Genomic DNA, 22321 nt, shown 5'->3' on the forward strand with positions numbered 1-22321 from the left:
TGAAAGATGCTCACGCATCAACATGTTAGCTAATTTGATACAAAATCAAAGAAATAAACACTAATAGAAAATCACCAATACCGTCAGATTTACCAACAAATTTTTTAGTAAATTAGACCTGTTTACTGTCGGTTTTAGTGGCGAAATAAATTCGATAGTATAAACCTCGCCGGTAACTATTTACTGGCGGATTTTTCATCTGCCGCTAATTACCGATAGATTTAGCGGCAGATATACTTTTAATTGGCAAAATTCTAGAGCTTGTTATCATCGGATTTTGTCCCCGATAAATCCGACAGTAAACTTAAATGTTATTTTTGTAAAAAAATTTATTTATAAATTCAATATATAATTTTAAATATTTAAATTTGATAATTTCTTAACTAACAAAATTTAAAGTACAAGCCATCATTTTGACGATGGATGATAATCTACAGTAACAACCAAAATCTTAATTAACAAATCATATGGTTAAAAATCTTAATTCAAATTTACACATCACATGTTCGCTATATTCTACACATATCTAAACACCAAACATCCTTAATACAACCAAACATAGCCAAATACCAAATATATTAATGACAATCTAAAAACATAATCTCATGATTTTTTCCTATACAGCTTCCATTATAATACATAATCAAAGAAGAAAAAATCAACTAGTTTTCGATACAGAGCACTGGTAAGGACCACGATTCTCTGCGACAAATACAAAAGATGAAAATTAGAAGAAACTGAAAATTAGAACAAAACTAAAAATTAGAATAAATTTTTTTTTATCTTACTACTTTCATCTTGTTGGAAGTAAACAAATCTTAAACATAATTACATTCCTTTAGACCGATACCACTATGATACAACTCGCCGCAACAAAAAAAGAGATAATTGATTCTCAACAAGAAAAGCATCATAACATCTCCAATAAAGAAAACAAACTTGGGTAATTAACTATCTTCTATTTGAACAATTAGGAACAACAAGTAATACTATACATTTTCAATACTGTATAGAAAAAGAAATAATTTATAACTGACAAATGAGTTCAAGACATTCATAATATCTTGAACTTGAAAGTTGGAATAAAGTAATACGTATACACATCTGAAATAATTTGTAACGGCGAAGACTAATCTCCTTCTGGATGGAGATGAAGAGCGACGAAGGCAGCAACATTGACATGACGAAGACGGCGACCATGATGTGACAAAGGTAGCGACGCTGACGCGACGAAAATGGCGAGGGGAACGGAACGGCAAAGGGAGAGAAGGGTGGCGGATGGTGGATGGCGGGTGGCAATAAGAGAAGAGGTGGACTGCTGGAGAGAATTATTGCCTTAGGTTTCATCAGATGAAACTGAGAAGAACTGAAAAAGAGAAAGAGTGACGGCTAGAGTTAGGTGAATCACATGTATATATACGAAGGGCCAATTTTATCGACGAATTTACCGTCGAAAAATTCACCGGTAACGTACAGCCTGTGACCAAAACGGCGCGTTTCATTTAATTACTTTACCATTGAATTTATTTAACGCTAAATCCGATGATAATGATCGCGCCAATTTTTTCCTCCAATTATTACCGGCGAATTTACCGTCAGAAAATTAAATTCAACGGTAATTTTTTTACCCGATAAATTTATTGTCAAATTCGTCGGTAAATTCAATGGTAAATCTATCACTAATTTTTTATGCTAAATTCGACAGTATTCAACATTTTTTATAGTAAAAATAATAACTAACTGTCCAACTTATTCAAGCAATTCTTTCTGGAGTACATGATAGATTGGTCTTTATTTGTTTGTAGATTATGATTGTACTTAAACTCATTCAAAAATCTCTTATGAAATGTTTGTAAGTTGAAATTTTAGAAAAAAGAGTAGAGGTAATTTATAGAGTTTAATTTTGATGTATTGATAGTATAAAATATTTTATACAGTTGTATAATTACAATTGTCTTTTTAGATGACCATTTATTCAATTAATATAAGAAATAGTTTTTTTCGCTAATATAACGTTATGCGATTAGATATATATAAAATAATTTTACATTGACAATGCATCAAAATTAAATTCATAATTTATAATGCAAAAATTCAAAAACAAATTTTGTTTTTTCTTTCTTCCTACAAACGTTCAACTTAAAAATATTTGAATACTCATACAAAATCACTTACAAAAATTATTTTTATTACACAATTGAACTTATACTTTTGTGGAATATAGAAACTTTTTTTCACAATTGTTCCGACTTTTTTTAACCAAAAGTGTATAAAAGTTGCAATAAATTTAACACCACAAAAATTTATAGGATAATACCATGATGCATTGTACCTTTCAATAAAAAATAAAAAATGATTATTTAATATAGGAAAAACCCTTAAAAAATATCATGCTCACATATTCTCATAAATTTAGTAAAAATTTTCGGGGTTACTTTAAAAAAAATAAATAGACAAAAAATATAAATAAAAAAGTTTAGAGTAGACAAAGTACACATTTAAATTAATAAATATCAAAGTTTATTCTAAAAATTATTTTTGAAGGACAAAAATATACCATAAGTCCTACAAATTTACTAACGGTATGACAGTTTTGTATATAAAATTGTATTTGGTTCTAAGAACATAATAAGATGAGAATCTAAAAATAAGATATAAAAGATAAAAATATAAAAATTAATTTTTTTATATTTTATTTGATGATAAACTAAATATAAAAAATAATAAATTATAAAAGTCTAATATCTCTCTTTTTTTTCCATACAAAAAAATTTAAAAAATTTATATAATTATGAAAAATTGTTACAAATAATAAAAAAAATAAAAAAATAAATTATATCTCTTATTAGTATTTTGATGTCTTTTCTGTTAAGAAAAACATAAAATATACTAATTTAGTGTTTTATGACACAATGTCTATATTCATGTCTCATCTACTAAATATGATTTTGTATCTTTATATCTTTGTTTCATTGTCCAGTGTTTATAAACAAATATAGCCTCAAAAACAATCTTTCATGTGTACTATAATATTTACAATTTTTTTCTGTATTTTATATGTACTTTTGTCTATTTATTTTTAAAATAATTGTAAATTTATAAAAACTTATCATAATTTTAAAGACTCAGTTTAATCTCACAAATTTTCAGTTTGTATCATGTATTCTTGGTAACTATTTTTTCGAAAAATTTAAAATAAATTCAACAATAATCTCACAAAAATAACGTTTAATACAAATAAATTAAACACAATTCTATCACTGGCCTTTAGTTAACAAACATTATTGTTTGACTAGACTTAAACTTTTTAAAAATTTAGTTATTAATAAAAAAATTTTGATGATAAAATTAAAATAAAATAAAATTTAGATATATTTTTAAATTTTTTAACAAATTTAAAGTATATATTTTATCTCTCAACTGAAATTGCAATTATATATATCAAATATAAATACAAGAATAATGTCAAACATATAAAGAATTGAATTATCCTCAAACATTTCAACAGATGCATATCAAAGGACTGAAAGGAGTACTAACTTATACCCCGAAAGATAAATCATGTTATGAACCGGTTATTATTAGTCGATGTGTTAATCACATTACTTTTTCCGATAATTAACAATGCTTTCTTCATTCACAAAATTATACACTAATTTGGGTAAAGCATTTTATAACAATACTTTCTTCATTCGCAAAATTATACGCGTATAATATTCAGTGATAATTTTAATACAAATAAAAAATATTACGAATAAAATTGAATCAAATTAAACATTAGAAATATTTTTAAAAAAAATCATAAAGGTTAAAAACAATAAACATATTTTACTGATTTTTATGAATTTTAGAATATATAACACTAGCCTCTCTTATAAAGTAAACATAATAAATCAAAATATGTCCTATGATATCACCGAATTTCAAAAAAGATGAAAGTAATATACACTTACAATTAGTGAAATGATCCTCAAGAAAACTCATCTGCCCTCACATTGAGTTGTGAAAGAACATTGAGATATATCTTCAATGGTGGGGTGAACCCCACTATATCCATCAGCAGCGGAATTTATTTTATCAACTAAGCTTATTTCCAAACTCTCACCCTCCAAAACCTTCACAACTTGCCTCATACTTGGCCTAACTTGAGGATCATAATGTGTGCACAACAAACCAAGATGAAGAACTCTCTCAACTTCATCAATGCTATAATCTTCATCACCCCTCATTTTCAATCTTTCATCAAGAGCACAACACAACTGTCCTCTCTCCATTAGCCTCCACACCCAACCAACCAATGCTGGCTTATTCTCTTCTATAGGCCTTCTCCCACACACAACCTCTAGAACCAACACGCCGAAGCTGAACACATCAGTTTGCGTCGAGGCTCTCCCGGTTCTTAGCAGTTCCGGTGCCATGTAGCCAACCGTTCCGATCACTCGAGAGGTGTTAGGTATCTGCTCATGATGATGCATCCGGGCGAGTCCAAAATCCCCCAACCTTGCATTCATATCCTTGTCAAGTAACACATTGCTTGCTTTTATGTCCCTATGCAACACCTTAACTTCCCAACTCTCATGCAAATACAATATCCCCATAGCCACATCCTTCAGCACCTTGATTCTGTTTTTCCAATGGAAAATTGAGTTCTCATCAGAATCAAATATTATCTTGTCCAAACTTCCATTCTCCATATAATCATAAATTAGGATCAAGCTTCCTCTCTCTTTCTTGCACCAACCCCTCAATGGAACCACATTCCTATGCTTCAATCTTCCTAAGCTTGAAATCTCAGATAGAAACTCCCTCATACCATATTCACTGTCATAAGGGATTCTTTTCACTGCTACCTCTACTCCTTGTAGAATCCCTTTATAAACTTTTCCATTCCCTCCAAACCCAATTATATTCTGTTCTGAAAATCCTTTAGTTGCAGCATAAATGTCTTCATAACTAATACGGTGTGGCCAATACTCTAATTCCCAGTCTTCAATATCTCCCTCTTCCTCCATTCTTTTGCTTCTTTTTCTTTTGAGCAAAACAACAAACACCATAGCTGCACTACCAATAACAAAGATAAAAATCCCAAAACTGATACCTGAAACAAAACCTCTTGACTTCAAAACTGGTTCTTTTGGAAGCACAAATGAAGGCAAATTCGTAGTCACCAAAGCATCGCCGATTGAAAAATTTGAGTTGCTAAAGCTCCATGCCAAAATCTTGTGACTCTCAACAAGTTGCCCTGTTGCTCCACAAAATCCCACAAACATTTCATCCAAAAAGACATCAGAAAGATTCACAAGTTCACTAATCAAAGGCCTATTAGGCCTTCTTTTCCCTGCAATAGCCATTGCTACATTAACTCTAGAATCTGAATACTCAATCCACACTTGATAGTTCTCACCATTGTTAAGCTTCAATTCCTTAAACTTTTCATCATGTTTTCCACTGACCCAAAATCCAGCATCGTGTGAGGCCAAAGAAGTAAGAGAATTCACATCCAAACCCACATGGTTATCATTGATGTCATTGAATTCTTGGTTCTTGAACACATCAAACTCAATCCCAAAAACATGGTTTTTGGGGTTACCATTGTTGGTCAAGTTGAAGAGGCCAAGGTGCTGAGCTGAGCTAACCCCGTTTGCTCCTTCAAAAGGTGAGAACAAGAACACAAAACCATGGCCAGGGAGAAGGTGCTTGAATGGTGCAATAGAGAAGATGAAGGAGGTTGAGAACGGTAAAGGGTTGGAAGAAAAGGAAGATTTTGTTGGGATCTTGGAAGGGTAGAAAGCACGGCCAATAGAGAAAGAGGCATGGTTGGTAAGGGTGAGAATTGAAGAGTGAGAGTGATCATCAATAGTGGCGTTTGCATAGAGATTTATGTTGGTGGAGTTGAAGTTGGTGTTGTAGACAAATTCTGTTGACGAAGAAACTAAGGTTATTCTCAGAAGGAAGAGATATATGAGAAGGGAAGACATTATTGTTGTTATTGTTGCAAAAGAGATCATTGAAGAAGATGTTGATTATTGATATGGTGATCAAAAGGTGTGTGCTGCGTGAAAGATTCATAATTCAACCCAAGTTGAAAATCTTTATATTTTTTGTTTTGTTTATTTTTTTTTGTTTATCTACGAGAAGGATCAAGATTCAAGACAAGGATGATGAATGATGTATATGTCTGTCTGAGGTTGTAGAAATGTAGGGTGGGGTGGTGGGACATGGTGGTGAACAAGATGTTGATTATTGTTGTGGTGAACTGGTGATCAAAAGGTGTGTGCTACTGTGCTGTGTCAAAGCTTCATAATTCAATTCAAGTTGAACATGTGTATGATATTTTTTTGTTTTGTTTCGTTTACCTCCGAGAAGGATCAAGACAAGGACGATGAAAGAAAAATATCTGAATCACTGTACATATATATAGTCTATTGAATGGTACGCTGGAAAGTGCATACACGTGAAAAACCTAAAGTCGGGATATTAGTTTGATATGTTCAACAACTTTTGTAACGCGGGGATAGCTCAGTTGGGAGAGCGTCAGACTGAAGATCTGAAGGTCGCGTGTTCGATCCACGCTCACCGCATTCGGTAGATTCTTTTGTTTAACTCATTCAAAGCTTAGGGATGATGCAGGTTGCACGGTTTTCATGCGTTTGTATTCTTAATAGTAGCTCAGCACTCTGATTTGGAATACATGTAATTCATGTTATATGGATGTCCTGGAAAAACTTCTTTATACCGTTATGATTCAATTATTTCAAATATATAACATTGATGCACAATTAAGTCCCTTTGCACTCATGCTTTGCAGATACCATGAATTTATCAAACCTATTTACAAAATATATTTTTAATTCAGCCTTATGTTTCAGAACACCAATTGTTGATATATTTCAACTGAAAAAAATTTAACATTGGCATCGTTTATCAACAATTCACTTTCGTACACAACAATATCATTTCCCCTGAACAAAATTTTAACAATGGTATCATTTATCCGTGGATTCATGCATCGTCTGGTGATTCTCATATGTACCTTATATTAACTCAAATTTGTTAGTTTACACCTTATATTATCAGATCAAAGTCATGGTAACTATGCCCATGGGAGTGCACTAGGAAAAGGTGCTGGTCCACAATATCTGAACAAAGCTTCAATTTCAGGGCACCCATTGGGATAAGGAATGGACCGGTGAAAAGGATCGCGCTTTAGTTTCTTATGATAAAGTGAACCCTTACATCCATATGGATCTCTGAGGAATTGAGTCCTCACCAGCTCCTCTCCTTTTAGAGCAGCTGCCATTGAATTTGATGTAGCAGGGGTGCCGGCATAGAAGAACCTCGAGTCCGGAAAGCCGATTGCAGATCGATGTATATGTGCGAATCTCTCTTCCTTGAAATCATAACCTACAACCTGATTCCCAAATCACTAAATCAGATTGAAACTCTGTAATGCAGATCACAAAGGAAGGAAAAGCATGAAGTAATATCCAAAATGTCACATGTCAGTGGTGAATCTCTGTTCAGACTTTGTTTATTTGTTTATGTATTTATATGAAGCATGAAACTTAGAGAGATACTTATATTGAAGGCTGACATGCAGTGCTCTACACTCCTCTTTGATAACAATGCACACCTCATAGGCAACCAACAGCGTGATGAATACGGAACACAATTAAATGCAACAATGAAAGCTCATTACTAAGTTAAATGCAACTGCATAACATATGATGCAACACATGGATACCATGTGGGGAAAATTGTCAAGTAGCTAGAACAAAATTAACTTTACACCAAATTACGAAAAGCAAAAGATGTATGATACAGAACTCTTCTTTCTATATTGAAATTAATAACTCCAACTTGCTTTTCAGCAATTTTGAATCAGTAATATTTTGTACAAGCACCAATTTGGTTACAAGGCAGGACCATCGAAGGTGAATCCAATACTCAACTTAGAACTTATAAAGAATGCTAAGTTGATGGATTTCACATTGCAAGCAACATATACACATACAATTTACAATATTTCACTAATAAATTCTGACTCTTCTCAGCAGCCAACAAAATATCACAAAGTGTCATTCAAATGTCAACACAAATGGCTAGACTTTTAAGGACTCCTTTTCATTTACTTTCGTCATTCCACATACAATACTAACATTCCATTTATTTAAACAAACTGGGACAGAATGCTTCATAACACATGGGTAATGCTTACTTACAGTTATATTTTGGGGATAGGTGCCTGTAAGCTCTCGGAACCGACACACACTGAATAGAAGATTTTCAAAGCTGTCCCGTGCATGTTCCTCTGTAAGTGCTCTTGATTTCACACTTTCTTCTTTACCTTCACACGCAACCAAAAAGAATTAGATAAAATTTCTGATAAAAGGAGTTTCATATGTGAGTATCAGCAAATACACAAAAGGTAGAAACCTTCATGCCACCATCATTAACAGCAACAGCCTAATTCCCTGAGGGAACACATAAATGATGCAAAGGAAATCCATCAAACTAAGGTTACGAAGTTATAGGAAACAATTGAGCAGCAAACAGAGCAGAATTCATAGAACACACCAAGGTTAAATCATAATTCAGAAAACAAAACAATTATAAGCAATTTTATTAGAATCATAAAATATGAAAGCAGCTCAATGAAGATGACAAGATTACTATTGTTACAGGCCTCTGTAATGGTACTGTGAATCTAAACTATAAACTAGATCATTGTTAACTTACGAAACTAAGGTCCATCTATCTCTTCCTTACTTTCACTATGTTAAAGGAACATGCGCTGATTTAGATTAGTTGAAAATAACCAATATTGGACTCAAACAGAAACAACTGATTTAAGATAATGGATTAAAATCAAAGTTAGAAGTTGAGATTAATTTCTCTAAACTGAACAACTTTTAGAGTTTGCATGCTTCATATATGCACTAATCCTATATATGCATGGATTGGTGATTTGTAGTATACCAAAATTGTTTTATATTGTGAAATATGAAACTTGAAAATCTGCTAAAAGAATACAAATGATATCCCAATTACAAAATTAGAAATTTGCATAAGACAAGGAAAACGACAATTCAATATCTGATCCACAATTCTTAGATGAGTTGCAGTAGTGCAACTATATAACAGCTCAATTCGCTAGCTAATCTACCATGTTTTCAGTTTAGTAAACTCCACATTTGATAGATATTTAAAGCTTCTTTGTTAAGCATAAGACGGGAAAAAATAGCATAACCACTCAATCTCATGCCAAGTTCCTTTGGCCATGTGCACGGGTATGTAATATCTTTCCAAATCAGAAATGTCATTTGAACATTAAAGGCTATACATCTTATGTACATCTTAGAGTTCGATAATCACAAGACATCTCTTATTCTCTCTCCCCCTAACCTGTTTGGTAACTATCAAAACTTACAAACTACAAAGACACATTGACAATAGAATTATAGCAACGGAGAAAATATGTCCGCACTTAACACGGCTCAGGTTAGGCTCAATAGAATTGAGAACAAATGAGCCTAATCTTAAAGCTCACCTCACTAGTTAGGTGGATTTCATGAACTGGCTAACCTTGAATATAGATCAAGCTTCTTATTTATACGACAACAACCTATTCAAAATATAACACATAGTAGACTAATGTCACGCACATATATAGATTTGTATCCACAATGCCAATCTATTTCTATCATAAGACAACCTCCAAATGAAGCCTAAGATGTCTAACTATCCATATACAGATATAATATCTAAATTGAGCACACAACCAATTTCAACTCCTATGATGACAAAATCAGTTACCAGTAAAAACAAAAACTCACCAAACCATCCCTTGTAATCTGCTACGGCCCAGTAACTCTGCGCCTCGCTGCGAGGTCCCGCGTCTTTCCGAGTCTCTCCCCCACTGAACAAAAGCAGAGCATTCTCATCTCTGGCCGCAATCTCAATCCCTTCTTGAATATGCTTCACGAAAGTCGCAGCTTGACCAGGATTCTTCTGATACGACTCCAAGAACCAGGAATCTTCCTTCTCAATCTTCCCACAGCTACTACTGGTATAAACAGAGTGCCCAGCAACCATGACAAGGTTCTTCAGGTTCGGGAAAGGGTAATCTTCCGAAGCAGAGTCGAATTTAACATAAAAGCCCCCATTCTGCGCCTTGTGCTGGGTTCCGTAGAAGGAGAGGAAGACGAGGACCGTTACGCCAAAGGAGAAAGCAATAAAAATAAGCATGAGAGGGTGGAGCTTGAAGAAGTGGTTGAAACGGTTATAAAATGATTTGATCATTCTGAGAGGGCGAAACGACGTGGAGTTCCTGGGTTTACGAGGTCGTTTTGGTGAGGTGGCGGTTCCGGATTCTAAGTCGAAGTCGATCCTTGTGAAAGGGTGAAAGGACTTTGGGGCTTGGGATCCGAATTGGTAACTGTTCATTGTGGTGTGGAGTGAGGCAGCAACGGAATCATTGGATTGAAGTACTTGAGACAGAAGAGAGTTATAATTTGCATAAGTTGAATTACATGATCTTAATCACTCCGAGAGGACAGAGGAGCACTGGAGCAGTGCATCGCAGGAGGAGTGAGAATGAGATGCAGGAGATCCAGATTCGAAGGATCTGTTTGTTCTTTTTCTATATTTTTCTTTTGGGACAGGGGTCTAGGCCCACAAAGAGGACCCGACCCAACCCGTTTCCCCATCCTCCACGCGGGTCTACTATCTTCGATTCCACCTCCATTGCCGCTGCTAATCCGAAGTTCTTCTTGGCAACACCGTTTCGCGCGATGGCATCTTCTTCATGTCGCTGTGACTTGGAAACGGCTGTGTCCTGTCTTCTTTCTCTCTGGCAATTCCATTGAAGCACCCTCCGGTCTGCATGTGGGAGCCGAATTGATGGGTGATGAATCAGGTCCATTCAGACCTCCATAGCCAGCAACTCCAATGCCGTAATTGCTGCTGCTATGGTTAACTCCACCGGTGTTCGAAGCCACCGAACTCTTCTGCGTTCTTCGCACTGGTTGTAGTGATGTCAAAGCCGCTCCCCCTTTCTCACAGTGATGTATAGGATTCTGATTCTTCTGAATCCATTTTGGTCCTCAATTGTATAGCACTTTGTTCCTCTTTTATTAAAGCTTAATTCTTTGTTGAGGGATCTGTTTGTTCTTGACTTCTTGTAAGGACCAAAGGATCTGTTTTCTTCCAGCGATACACGTCCCATGAAGAAAGCTGGCCCATAACCCCATTTTTTAGCAGCCAGTGCAAACCCGACCCGAACCAAGCTCCAATCCATCTTGCCCGACCCGATCCACATCTTCTCTCTCTCTCTCTCTCTCTCTCTCTCAAGCCAAAAACTACGAGTTCACCTCTACCGACGAGTGTGTGGCTGACCACTGCCACTGCTCTGCCTCCTCCCTCCATCTCCGTCGCTGCTCCGCCTCTGCCAAGTTTCTCGGTCACTGCTCTGCGCCTCGTGGTGCTTAGCAACTTGTGAGAACCCCAACTCATGCCATATTTCCACTGAACACTCTCTTTGCACACAGTAATTCCCTTTCTTATACAGGCTTCATATTATTACATCACTGCCTTGCATTACAGGTGTTCGATGAATTGCCTGACCCACTTCATGTGTAAAATTATTAGCTCTAATTAATTTTCAATGGATATTGATTCAATACTAGTTACCAACTTGCCATTTAGTTACTTTTCAATTATAGAACCAAAATATTTGCCCTACAAAAAACTTTGTAGAATAAGGAGTGATCTTTAGTTAGAAGGTGCCAACATTGCTTTCCCAGCATAGCTAGATTGAAAGCTCTCAAGTTTTTGAGATCCTAGACTGCCCTTCTGACTTTGGCTTTCTAGTTGTGCTCCAACTGAAACATGTCATTCTTTTCTCCTCGCCTCTTTGTCCCCACTAAAGTTGGTTCATCGTCTCATATACATGACTTTGAATAATTTTTTAATATTTATTTACTGTGCAAAAGTAACTATGAAACGTAAATTTAAATAGCATTGACTGAGAGAACTGAAGGATTGAAATTGAATAGAAGGTTGGTTTTTCTTGTTTAGGTTGCATTGTTATGTGGTAATAAATTAATACTGTTTATATAAATTGTTTTCTTATGATTATTTTGGGATCATTAAGACTTTAGAGAACTTGAACTAGCTATTGTGATAATTGACTATCTGTATTCGTATTTAGTTAAAGTATAATTGTTCTTGCTCTCTCTAAGGTTTGATCTTTAAGGTTAATGGTGGATTGGAAAAAAAATATTATACTCACATATAACTTCTGTTCTTTTACTTGCTTTAAAATTTTAAATGTTATTTTGTTGTTTTATTTTGTGCTGAGTAATTCCAAATTCGTGTATTACTGCAACTCTGCAGGAATATTTGTCCCCTAAGAAGACCCACATTGTTGATTTATGCTTAAATTTGAATTTGTTGAATGTTATCTATTATTATTCCTATATTTAACTATATCCTAGTTCAGTTTGTGACTAAGCTTTAAACAGATTAAATTCAACTGAACCATGGTTGGGAGTGACCTAGACACCAACAAAGTGGATGGTTGTGTGACTACTGATGTCCAGCATAGCTACTTACGGCATATGATTGGTGAGCCATGCACAACCACCTCCTCACACATTCTGTAATTGATAGTGCCAACCTGAATTGAAATTTGAAATTTTACTCTGTAGCTTTCATTTTAGGCAGATTTATCTGTTGCGAATAAATTTAATTGGTGTTGCAGCCTCCTGAAAATGGTGACCGAATTGGTGTACTTTTTGTTACAGATTCCATTATGAGCGAAACATCATCATCTTTTGCAGCAACTTTCATACAAGGCTCACTCCAGGAAGGAGGAGAAAGGAGGAACACCGATCTGGAAATGAGCCTCGCTCATGAACCCATGGGTAATTGCGGATTTTGCATTTAAATTGAATGATGAATTCCCCCCTTTTTTATCAGTAGTTTTGATTATATAAGTACTCTTGAGAGGTTAAAAAGGTAAGAAAATAAGTTTAATATTATAAAGATGAGAATGTTTTGTTGAATGAGTGGGCACATTAGATAAGGTAGGAAGAATGAATGCATTAGATAAAATGTTGGGTTAGAGCCTCTTGTACAGAAATGTGATAGAATACCACCTTTAGATGTTTTGGACATATATGGAGAAGAAGCCCCATTAAAGAGATTAGCATAGTGCTGGGTACTAGCATGTGAAAGTGTTGGTTAGCTAAAAGTCATTGAGCTCACTTTTCTTTTGCTGGTAGTATCAGGCACAAGAGAATCTGCTGTTCAAAATAGCTGTGCTGCTTCGGCCATGGAATGGAGCATCCAACTTGAGAAGGGACTCCGTTCTAGTAAGCCAGGTGATGTGGCACTTTCTTTTTTGTTTTTATTTATTGTACATCTTTTTTTCTTCTTTTGTTCTTTTACTAAATTGAATCCTTCATCAGGCGCACCGGCTCAAGCCATATTGCAGCTAGGTCGTCACCTTGAGCAGTGGAGCAGAGAGCTTGAATCAGACAAATCTGGCATTGCTCCCAATGTTATATCTGGCGTAGTGCCAGGTGAAGCTAGGCTATTTGCCAATGCCATCCTCTTGCGCCTTGCTGGAGCCTTTAAGGGAGGTGACAAGGAAATCAAGGTTTCTGTTGTCAAGGCTTTTTCGAATGAACGAAGGCATCGAAATGGTCAGAAACACAGGGAGTGTAAGGGATTGCTGTCAAAGGAAAGAGTAGCTAATCACTTGGAGTTGTTGAATCAAGTGAGATATGTTTTTCAGAATGGAGACTCAGAGTCCAAGGAACTTGCTTTAATTCTTTTGGGTTGCTGGGCTGAATTTGCCCATGACAATGCTCAAATACGATACTTGATACTTTCCAGCCTTGTGTCTTCTGATCCTCATGTGGTAAAGGAAACTTTGGCATAGTTTATGTTTCATTTATCTGTTTATATCACTGTGCTACTTGAATACAGAATACCCGTTCATATTTTCTTCTAATATTTCAAAAACTGTTGTGCAGTTGTATGCAAAGTGAGAAATCATAATCTTCTGCGTCTTCTGCCCTGTTTAACAAGTTTCCTTAAAGACAATTTTCATGTTTTAATTGGTTTATTATCTGCATCAAAATATATATATATATGTGTGACATATCTGATATAATTTTAATTTATTATGTAACAGGCAAAAGCAGCATGTTTTGCTGCTGGATGCTTTTCTGAGATATCAGATGATTTTGCTTTAATTACACTGCACATGGTGTACAATATGATGAGTTTATCTACGGTGTCTCTGCCAGTGAAGTTGGCTGCAGCACAAGTTGTTCCAAAACTGAGGTCTACATTTGAAAATATATACAAAGCGTACCAGGTGTGTTAACTTTTTATACACTTCTATGTATTAAAAAAAATGTGCATTTTCTTTCATTACATGAGCTTTATTTTGTCACACTTCATTTTATTTTCTCTGTTTTCTTTTTTCTTCCTGGGATTGAATTATCGTATACTTAGGTTTCTTATGTTATGGTTGATTTAATGCAGGCAGGTGTACGGTTCCTATCAAGTATTTTAGATGAAGATGTTTTGGTAGCTGTGCTATCCTCACTTACCGAACTGTCTTCCCTTTATTCACCAATTGCTGAAATTCAGGTACGTATTATTGGAGAGTAAATATGAGAGTGGAGAAACTGAGGACTTAGATTGTTATTGAAAATGATGTATCTGAGGAATTTACATGATCTATGTGAACTTGTATACATATGCTGTCTTAAATGCATATTCAATTAACTGCTATTAACTAATTCAAAATTCTTAGCATTCGGTATTATTATAAGGTTACATATAAAAGAAAGTTTTATAGTTCTGTAAGAAATTTTATTGGGTTATAATGTGCTGAATTCTGCTCTACAATTTACGGCTCCTAGCTGGTTAGGCAACATAGAAGTTCCCAGATTTCGCATTGACTTGAGCATTCCTATCTTTCCCTTTAACGGGCAAAACTCTTTCTAAAATAAACAAATAAATGAACAAAATGATGGTTAAAAGTATCCATCAATTAACTTTGATTTATTTATTTGTTATTATTTTTTTAACTAGTTGTCTTGTTGCTCGAGTTTTACTTGAAAAATGCCAGTAAGCAGGTTCATGCTTGATGCTTTGGGTTAGATTACAATACCCCATATAATTAGATTGTGCCTGTGTATCATAAATTACTGTACCTAATTCAGTATCCTATATCTGATTCGGTGATTTCTTGGTCTAACGTTTTTTTTCATGTTTTAGGTGAACTTTCTTATTTCATTTCTGAAGCGGGAAAGGACTTCACGTGTGCAAGAAGCGATCTTAAGATGCCTCCAATTTCTATTCCAGAAAGGACTGTGCCAATATCCAGCTGAATATTTATCTTCAATTACACAGCAGTATAACCATAACTTCACCTTCAACTAGCCAATTTGTTCTATAGTCATCCTTGCTGATAACTACAACTAATTCATACTATAGTGCAGCTCTGCAGCAAAACTCTAGTATATTTCTGCCAGGTTTATGCTTTCTAATTGTACAAGTGTGTAGTAATTTTAGTTAATACTAATCATAAGAAAAATCTTAGCATGTTTATATTGTCATGAAACGAGTTATTCTAAAAGTTTAAGCAGATGGATAAAAGTACATAAATAGTTATATATCTAATATGTATTTTCATGCAAGTCTGTTTTATGTTTCTAAGAATGAATCTTGCATAGTTTCTTTTTTTTCTTTTTGTTTGTCTTATGTAGATTTTTTTTTTTTGAGAATCAACAAAGGTCGGTTCTATATCTTTTGGTAATTAAAGTTTTAATACTATGTCATAATATATTTTGTTCCAAAAGTTCAAACTTATAGATAAAAATATATAAATTGTTCATGTCTATTTTTTTTATGGAAATTTCATTGGTGAAGAGTAGAATTGGGCTTGTGTTTATAAGATTAGTCCGCTAATGTTAGTGGATCATCTAATATCTTTCCCAAATGTCAACTGATTTGATATTGAGTTTACAACATTCACAATTTCAATGTTATTGAGTAGAACAACAAGCATGTTAAATCTTGCAAGAAAAATAGCGTCATTATAAATCGAAATATAGAAAGAGGGTAAATTATTAATAAATGTATGGCTAAATGTGTAACTCAATCTTGTAATTAAAGGATGATAGATTTTGGAATTAGACTTTTTGAGTATTGTGAGGACGGTCAGAATGAACACAAATGCTTCAACTCCTTGGTTTGTGTTCGATCGTTTGTTGTAAAGTTTTCAGTTTTTCACTATGTTGAGGATATCATCTCAGATTATTCTCACATCGCACATAATTTTTCCTCTATTTACATTTGTTGTTTAGCTCCATCTCACTTAATTAGGAACAGTTTAACAATGAAGCAAAATGATTGTTGCCGTAATACAAATTGGCTAATTTATTTATTTTTTGGTGTCTGCTAATTTATTTTTATTTGTCGAGCCTAGTTTTAGCAATAAAAGTTAAATTTTATATCAAAATGTTATTATAATAAAATAATATATTTAAATTTTAGACATACATACTATTCATACCATGATCCAAATGCCTAAGACGTTATATGGATCGGCATAACCAACTTGTTCGAAACATAGATATTGTGACCCATGTCCAATTCGACTTGGACATTAATTAATAGCTTGATCTCCTACCATTTCAGGTGTTGTCTTCTAATCTAATTATCTCAAGGTGCGATATTTTCTCATGCAATAAGAAGAGCAAACTACAAAAAACATACTAATTAGGATTCGTTTTTCTCTCATCCGGAGGGACGATGCTCTCAACAGGAGAGAAACCATAGAACCCTGGGTTCTGTTTCGTTAAAATCTCAGCTTATAATTGGTTGAATCCTTCCTATCTCGCTCGCGAAATCATCATCCACACCTCCTCCCACCCCATTCATCTGGGTTACCAGCACTTCTTACACCACCTGAAACAAACACAATTAAACATAAGATCAACTCTACTTAGCACATCTAGCAAAATACAGATTAACTCATACAAGTCAGATAGTTACCAAAATACTAGACAGTTTGACCACAATTCCCTTTCTCTACCCCTCTAAACTCCTTTTTCGGACCTGTAGACTAAAGTTTAGCCTTTATTTGCTTCACCATCCTTTCTAAATCATCAACTCTAGCTCCATTTATCTACCTAATAGTCTCTCCACTCTTCTCCTTCCAACACTCAAACATGACTAGACCAATCATGGGTACAGAACCTATAGAAGGAACCACCATCACCCTCAATCCCCATCCAAGCTCAGGCTTCAAAGCAGACAGCTTCAACTTAATTGGGAAAATCATCACAGACAGAGAGCTAAAGTATAAGGCCATCAAGAACTCAATCCTAGGAATGTGGGGCAACCCAAAAGATGTTACCATCTCAGAAGTGGGAAGGAACAAGGTCCTCATAAGCTTCAAAGACAGTCGCATAGGGAATAGATTCCTGAGGAATGGTCCGTGGAATGTCAAGGGGCACCTGATGAACCTTCAAAGGTGGCTGTATGGGGAGGCTATCTTGGACGTCAGGCACGACTTTATGGAATTCTGGATACAGGTGCATGGGCTGCCTGTAGAAAAAGTAAATGCTGAAACTGCCAAAACCATTGGAGATATGATTGGAATAGTAGGAGAAGTGGAAGACCCTATAAAAGAAGGCACCCTACAAAGGAACTTCCTAAGATTCAGAGCAGCCATCAACATTAAACAACCACTTCAGACAGGGTTCTGGTTGAATAGAGGGAACAAGCCCAAATCTTGGATAAGCTTCCAGTATGAAAGACTACAGGACAACTACTGCTTCAAGTGTGGAATCATAGGCCATGAGAAGAGAAACTGTGACAAACCTCAAGTCATGGCATGCTGGGATCCTACTAAACCAAAGTATGATGTAGGGCTGGGAACAGAAAGGGCAAGGCTGCTGCACTCGCCAAGGGAGGAAGAAGCATGGGAGAAACAAATCAGGGAGAACGAAGGAGCGCGTGGAGATCAAACGCTGGAGGATGAAGGTGTCAATAGCAAAAGCTCTGAAAACGAACCTAAGAACCAATGGGTAAAAGGAGTAGAAGAAATAGAGGTCACTTCTGGAGAGATAAAAGCAAAAGAGACAGATGGAAAAGGCGGCGAAAAGATGGAGGAGCAGAGAGTAGCTATCCCACTGTCACAAGAAAACTGGCCAGAAGAAAGAGACATACGCCTCCTGAATCTACTCGGAATAGCAGTCCACAACTTACGAGGAATAAAAGGTAAAAGTCTGATAGGAGAAGAGGAAGGTTCAAGAAAGGAGAAATGGACAAGTCTAGAAGGTATCTCACAGGAGGAAATTAGAATCCAAGTTGGGCCATCAAACTGGATGAGGCCCAACTCACCACAAGACCAAGATAAGAGAAGCAAAGAAATGATGAAAGGAAAATCAAACAATAATGGCCCAAGTAAACCCCAATACTCAATAAACTTATTGCAACCGGGGCAGGATCCCATATGGGCCCAACAAGAAGGAGTCTGCCAATATGTGCATCCTCCCAACCTTCACTCAGGCCCGTGGAAACAAGAAAAGGGGAAAAAAGGTGGGCAGAATGAAGAGGCCAAGGAAGGGGACAAGAACAATGCCAACCTTAGATGGGCTGCAAGAGAAGAGGTAGAAAAGTGGAAAAAAGAAAGAAGCCAGGAGAAAAAGCAAGCATACAAAAACCAGGATGGAGTTACCTACTTTGTTGAACTGGCACCAAATGATGAGATGGCTGAATCTGAAGCAAGCAACCAGGTTAACAAGGACATGAAGATATGGGAAGAAATTCTCAGCATAGGTATGCAATACAACTTGAAGATCAAGAGGAAAAGAGAGAATTCAGATATCAAAGCACTGACCAACCTTAACTAGGAAGATGACCAAGAGTCTAGGAACAGCAAACGGATCAAAGAAGTGGTCCAGCAAGGAAACAACATGGAATTGGACGAACAAGAACCAACTGACAAGGCTGAGGAGGCGGGCCCACACATGCCCCCACCCCAACCATAATTATCTTAAGTTGGAACTGTCGCGGTATGGCGGCGACTGCGACAGTGTCCGAATTAAAAAATATGTGCAAGAAGCACAAGCCGGCCATTATCTACTTGATGGAAACTAGATGTAAGGAAAAGAATGTAAAGAAGTATGCTAGGAAACTTCAGTTTAGGAATAGTTTTTGTGTTGAACCCCGGGGCTTGTCCGGTGGTCTTTGCCTTCTATGGAATGAAAAAGTTAGTATTTCAGTTTATTCTTGGTGTCAAAATTACATCATTGCAGACATAAAGAGCAATAACAATCCAAACTGGAAGTGCTGCTTTACATACGGCAATCCAATTTTCAAACAGAGAAGGAGAACTTGGCAAGCTATTATTGAGTCCAAGGACATGATGGATGAACCAAGTTGCTTCATAGGTGATTTCAATGACATTCTTCATCAAGAAGAGAAGATCGGGAAGCACCCCAAACCGCATATACAAATAGAAGAATTCAGGAACCTAGTGCACAGGAAGAACCTCATGGACCTGGAACTCAAAGGCAGTAAATTTACATGGTTCAGTAACCCAAGAGACGACTTTGTGACAAGAGAAAGATTAGACAGAGCTCTAGTAAATTGGAAGTGGAGACAGATCTTCAACCACGCCAAATTGATAGCTCTACCTGTAATATCTTCAGACCATTGCCCATTATTACTCAACATAGAACCGAACCAGAAGGTACCAAGGCAGTTCAGATACGAGGCCTACTGGGACGATAAGGAGGAGTGCAAGGAAGTCATTAGAAAGGGGTGGACATCCAAGGCACAAGGTGAGAATGGAACAAATTTATGGAAAGAACCAGCAACTGCATCAAAAATCTCAAAGAGTGGAATAGGAGGAGCTTCAAAAGAGCCGATGAGGAGATTACTAGATGGCAAGTAAAAATTCAAAATCTCCAAAACTCCCATCACAACCCAAGGCAGCAGCAGGAAATAGAGAATGCTAAACAAAGAATTAGAGAACTATGGGGACAAGAAGAAAAATACTGGGCTCAAAGGGCTAGAGTGAAATGGCTCAAATGGGGAGACCGAAACACGGCCTTCTTCCATGCTTCAACCATCCAAAGGAGAGATAGGAACCGCATTGACAGGCTGAGGGATGCAAAAGGGAGATGGGTACAAGGTCAGGACAAAATCCTGCGGCTCATAGAAGACTACTACTCTAAGCTTTTCACTTCTAGCGGGCAACCTAACCTAGCGGAATGTATAAAAGAGGTCCCCAGTAGAGTCACTGAAGAAATGAATGCAGATCTAATGAAAGAAGTCATAGAGGATGAGATCAAACAGGCAGTGTTCAGCATGGATAGTACCAAAGCTCCAGGGCCAGATGGTTTAAACGGGCTTTTTTATCAAAATCATTGGAGCACCATAAGCAAAGATGTATGCGCTGTGGTTAAAAATTTCTTTGAAGGAGGCTCCATACCAAGACAAATCAATGAAACACAGGTTGTGCTCATCCCAAAGATTAAGCAAGCAGAAACCTTGAACCAGTTGAGGCCCATAAGCTGCTGCAACTACATCTACAAAATAATATCTAAGGTGATAGTGGCTAGAGTGCGGGGAATCATAGACAAGATCGTTTCACCAACCCAAAGCGCATTCATCAGGGGAAGACTCATTCAGGACAACATAGTCATAGTCCAAGAAGCAATTCACAGAATAACAAGTAAAGGGAAAGAAGCCACAAACGACTTAGCCATCAAGCTCGATATGAATAAAGCTTACGATAGGATGGAGTGGAAGTTCATAGAAGAAGCGCTAAAGGCGTTCGGGTTCCATCAAGAATGGGTGAAGCTCATAATGGAGTGCATCGGAAGCGTGACATATAAATTTAAGATCAATAGAGCTCTAACCAAGGAAATCATCCCACAAAGAGGATAAAGACAGGGAGACCCCCTTTCCCATTATCTTTTTATTATAGCTTCAGAGGTTTTTACTATTTTAATGGACAATGCCTTAAACAAAAGGATTATTACAGGAGTTAAGCTAGCACCTAAAGCACCAATTATCACTCACTTATTGTTCGCTGATGATTGTATCATATTTTCAGGGGCAGTAGAGGAGGAAATCTATCAACTAGTACAGATCCTGAACCAATACACCTCGGCCTTTGAACAAGTGATCAATTTAGAAAAATCAGGAATAATCTTTGGTAACCAGATTCCGATCCAAACCAGAGTCAACATAGAAGACATTCTCAACATCCCTGCTTGGGACAACCCAGGGAGATATCTGGGACTCCCGGCTCATTGGGGAAGGGCGAAAGGCAAGGCTCTAGAGTGGATCATGGAAAAAGTGGAAGGAAAAATAGAAGGATGGAAAGAAAGCCTGTTAAATCAAGCTGGGAAGGAGGTCCTCATAAAAGCAGTCATACAAGCAATTCCAACATACGCCATGAGTATCCTAAGGTTCCCCAAATCCTTTTGCAATAAATTAAATACCAAAATCGCAAAGTTTTGGTGGAGGAGTCAAGGAAAATAAAGAGGGATCCATTGGAAGGCGTGGCCGGAACTATGCAGGAGTAAGAAAGAAGGAGGACTGGGTTTTAAAGAGTTTTACCACCAGAATACGGCACAATTAGCCAAACAGGCTTGGAGAGTGATCAGGAACCCGGAAGCTAAATGGGTACAAGTACTCAAGGCCCTATATTTTCCAGATTGTGAATTTTTGGAAGCGTCAAAGCATCAAAAGGGCACATGGATATGGAACAGCTTAATGCATGGGAGGGAGCTTATAAAATGTAGAGGAAAATGGAGCATAGGCAAAGGAAGTGGAGTGAAGGTATGGGGAGATAACTGGATTCATGGATTCAACGAGCCACTCAATAGAGGAAGTATTGACAATCAAAGAGTAGAAGAATTACTAACATCCTCTAGAGATTGGGATAGAGCAAAAATCCAAAGGAGTTTTCCACCAGTTGTAGCAGAAAAAATAGTCCAGACTCCAGTAAGTAGGATCTCCAAGGAGGACAGGTTATTGTGGCCCTTCAGGAAGGATGGAGAATTCACAACCAAAACAGGGTACTATGTGGCAAAGAAAGGAGAAAACGAAAGAAATCACAACAACAGGCCCTCATCAAGCGCAGTGTTTGAGGAACTATGGGGAGGGATTTGGAACATGAAGGCACCCCAAAAAATCAAAATGTTCCTGTGGAAGGCCGCTCACAACATCATCCTGGTAAGAGCTAATTTAAAGAAAAAGAGATTATTGA

General features: G+C 36.5%; 3 protein-coding genes and 1 non-coding gene across 10 annotated transcripts; 2 read left to right on the forward strand and 2 right to left on the reverse strand.

Annotated features, from left to right (window-relative positions):
- Window positions 1–744: 744 nt before the first annotated feature.
- Window positions 745–6379, reverse strand: LOC112789800 (probable L-type lectin-domain containing receptor kinase VII.2). Its single transcript, XM_025831848.2, has 2 exons — window positions 3954–6379; window positions 745–1366 (listed from the first exon to the last, which is right to left on the reverse strand). The coding sequence occupies exon 1, from the start codon at window positions 6006–6008 to the stop codon at window positions 3981–3983; it is 2028 nt and encodes a 675-aa protein (XP_025687633.1). The 5' UTR covers window positions 6009–6379; the 3' UTR covers window positions 745–1366; window positions 3954–3980.
- A 129-nt stretch (window positions 6380–6508) lies between these two features.
- On the forward strand, window positions 6509–6581 carry TRNAF-GAA (transfer RNA phenylalanine (anticodon GAA)). The gene has a single exon. It is a non-coding gene; the product is annotated as a tRNA-Phe (tRNA).
- Window positions 6582–6863: 282 nt separating this feature from the next.
- Window positions 6864–10694, reverse strand: LOC112789803 (uncharacterized protein C57A10.07). The gene is made up of 3 exons (XM_025831857.3): window positions 9837–10694; window positions 8223–8347; window positions 6864–7411 (listed from the first exon to the last, which is right to left on the reverse strand). Exons 1-3 carry the CDS (start codon window positions 10444–10446, stop codon window positions 7094–7096), a joined length of 1053 nt encoding a protein of 350 aa, XP_025687642.1. The 5' UTR covers window positions 10447–10694; the 3' UTR covers window positions 6864–7093.
- Window positions 10695–11349: 655 nt separating this feature from the next.
- LOC112789802 (uncharacterized) lies at window positions 11350–15722 on the forward strand. Of its 7 annotated transcripts, none has more exons than XM_025831854.3 (8): window positions 11350–11496; window positions 12525–12627; window positions 12807–12926; window positions 13287–13385; window positions 13473–13927; window positions 14204–14389; window positions 14560–14667; window positions 15301–15722. In XM_025831854.3, the coding sequence occupies exons 2-8, from the start codon at window positions 12543–12545 to the stop codon at window positions 15463–15465; spliced, it is 1218 nt and encodes a 405-aa protein (XP_025687639.1). In that variant the 5' UTR covers window positions 11350–11496; window positions 12525–12542; the 3' UTR covers window positions 15466–15722. The 7 variants fall into 7 exon arrangements, with proteins under 7 accessions (XP_025687639.1, XP_025687637.1, XP_072088640.1 ...); XM_025831852.3 differs by having other exon boundaries at window positions 11367–11496; window positions 12503–12627; XM_072232539.1 differs by having other exon boundaries at window positions 11367–11496; window positions 12503–12627; window positions 13293–13385.
- Window positions 15723–22321: the final 6599 nt, after the last annotated feature.

This window comes from Arachis hypogaea, chromosome 3 (genome assembly GCF_003086295.3).
Source record: "Arachis hypogaea cultivar Tifrunner chromosome 3, arahy.Tifrunner.gnm2.J5K5, whole genome shotgun sequence".
NCBI classification, from domain to species: Eukaryota; Viridiplantae; Streptophyta; class Magnoliopsida; order Fabales; family Fabaceae; genus Arachis; species Arachis hypogaea.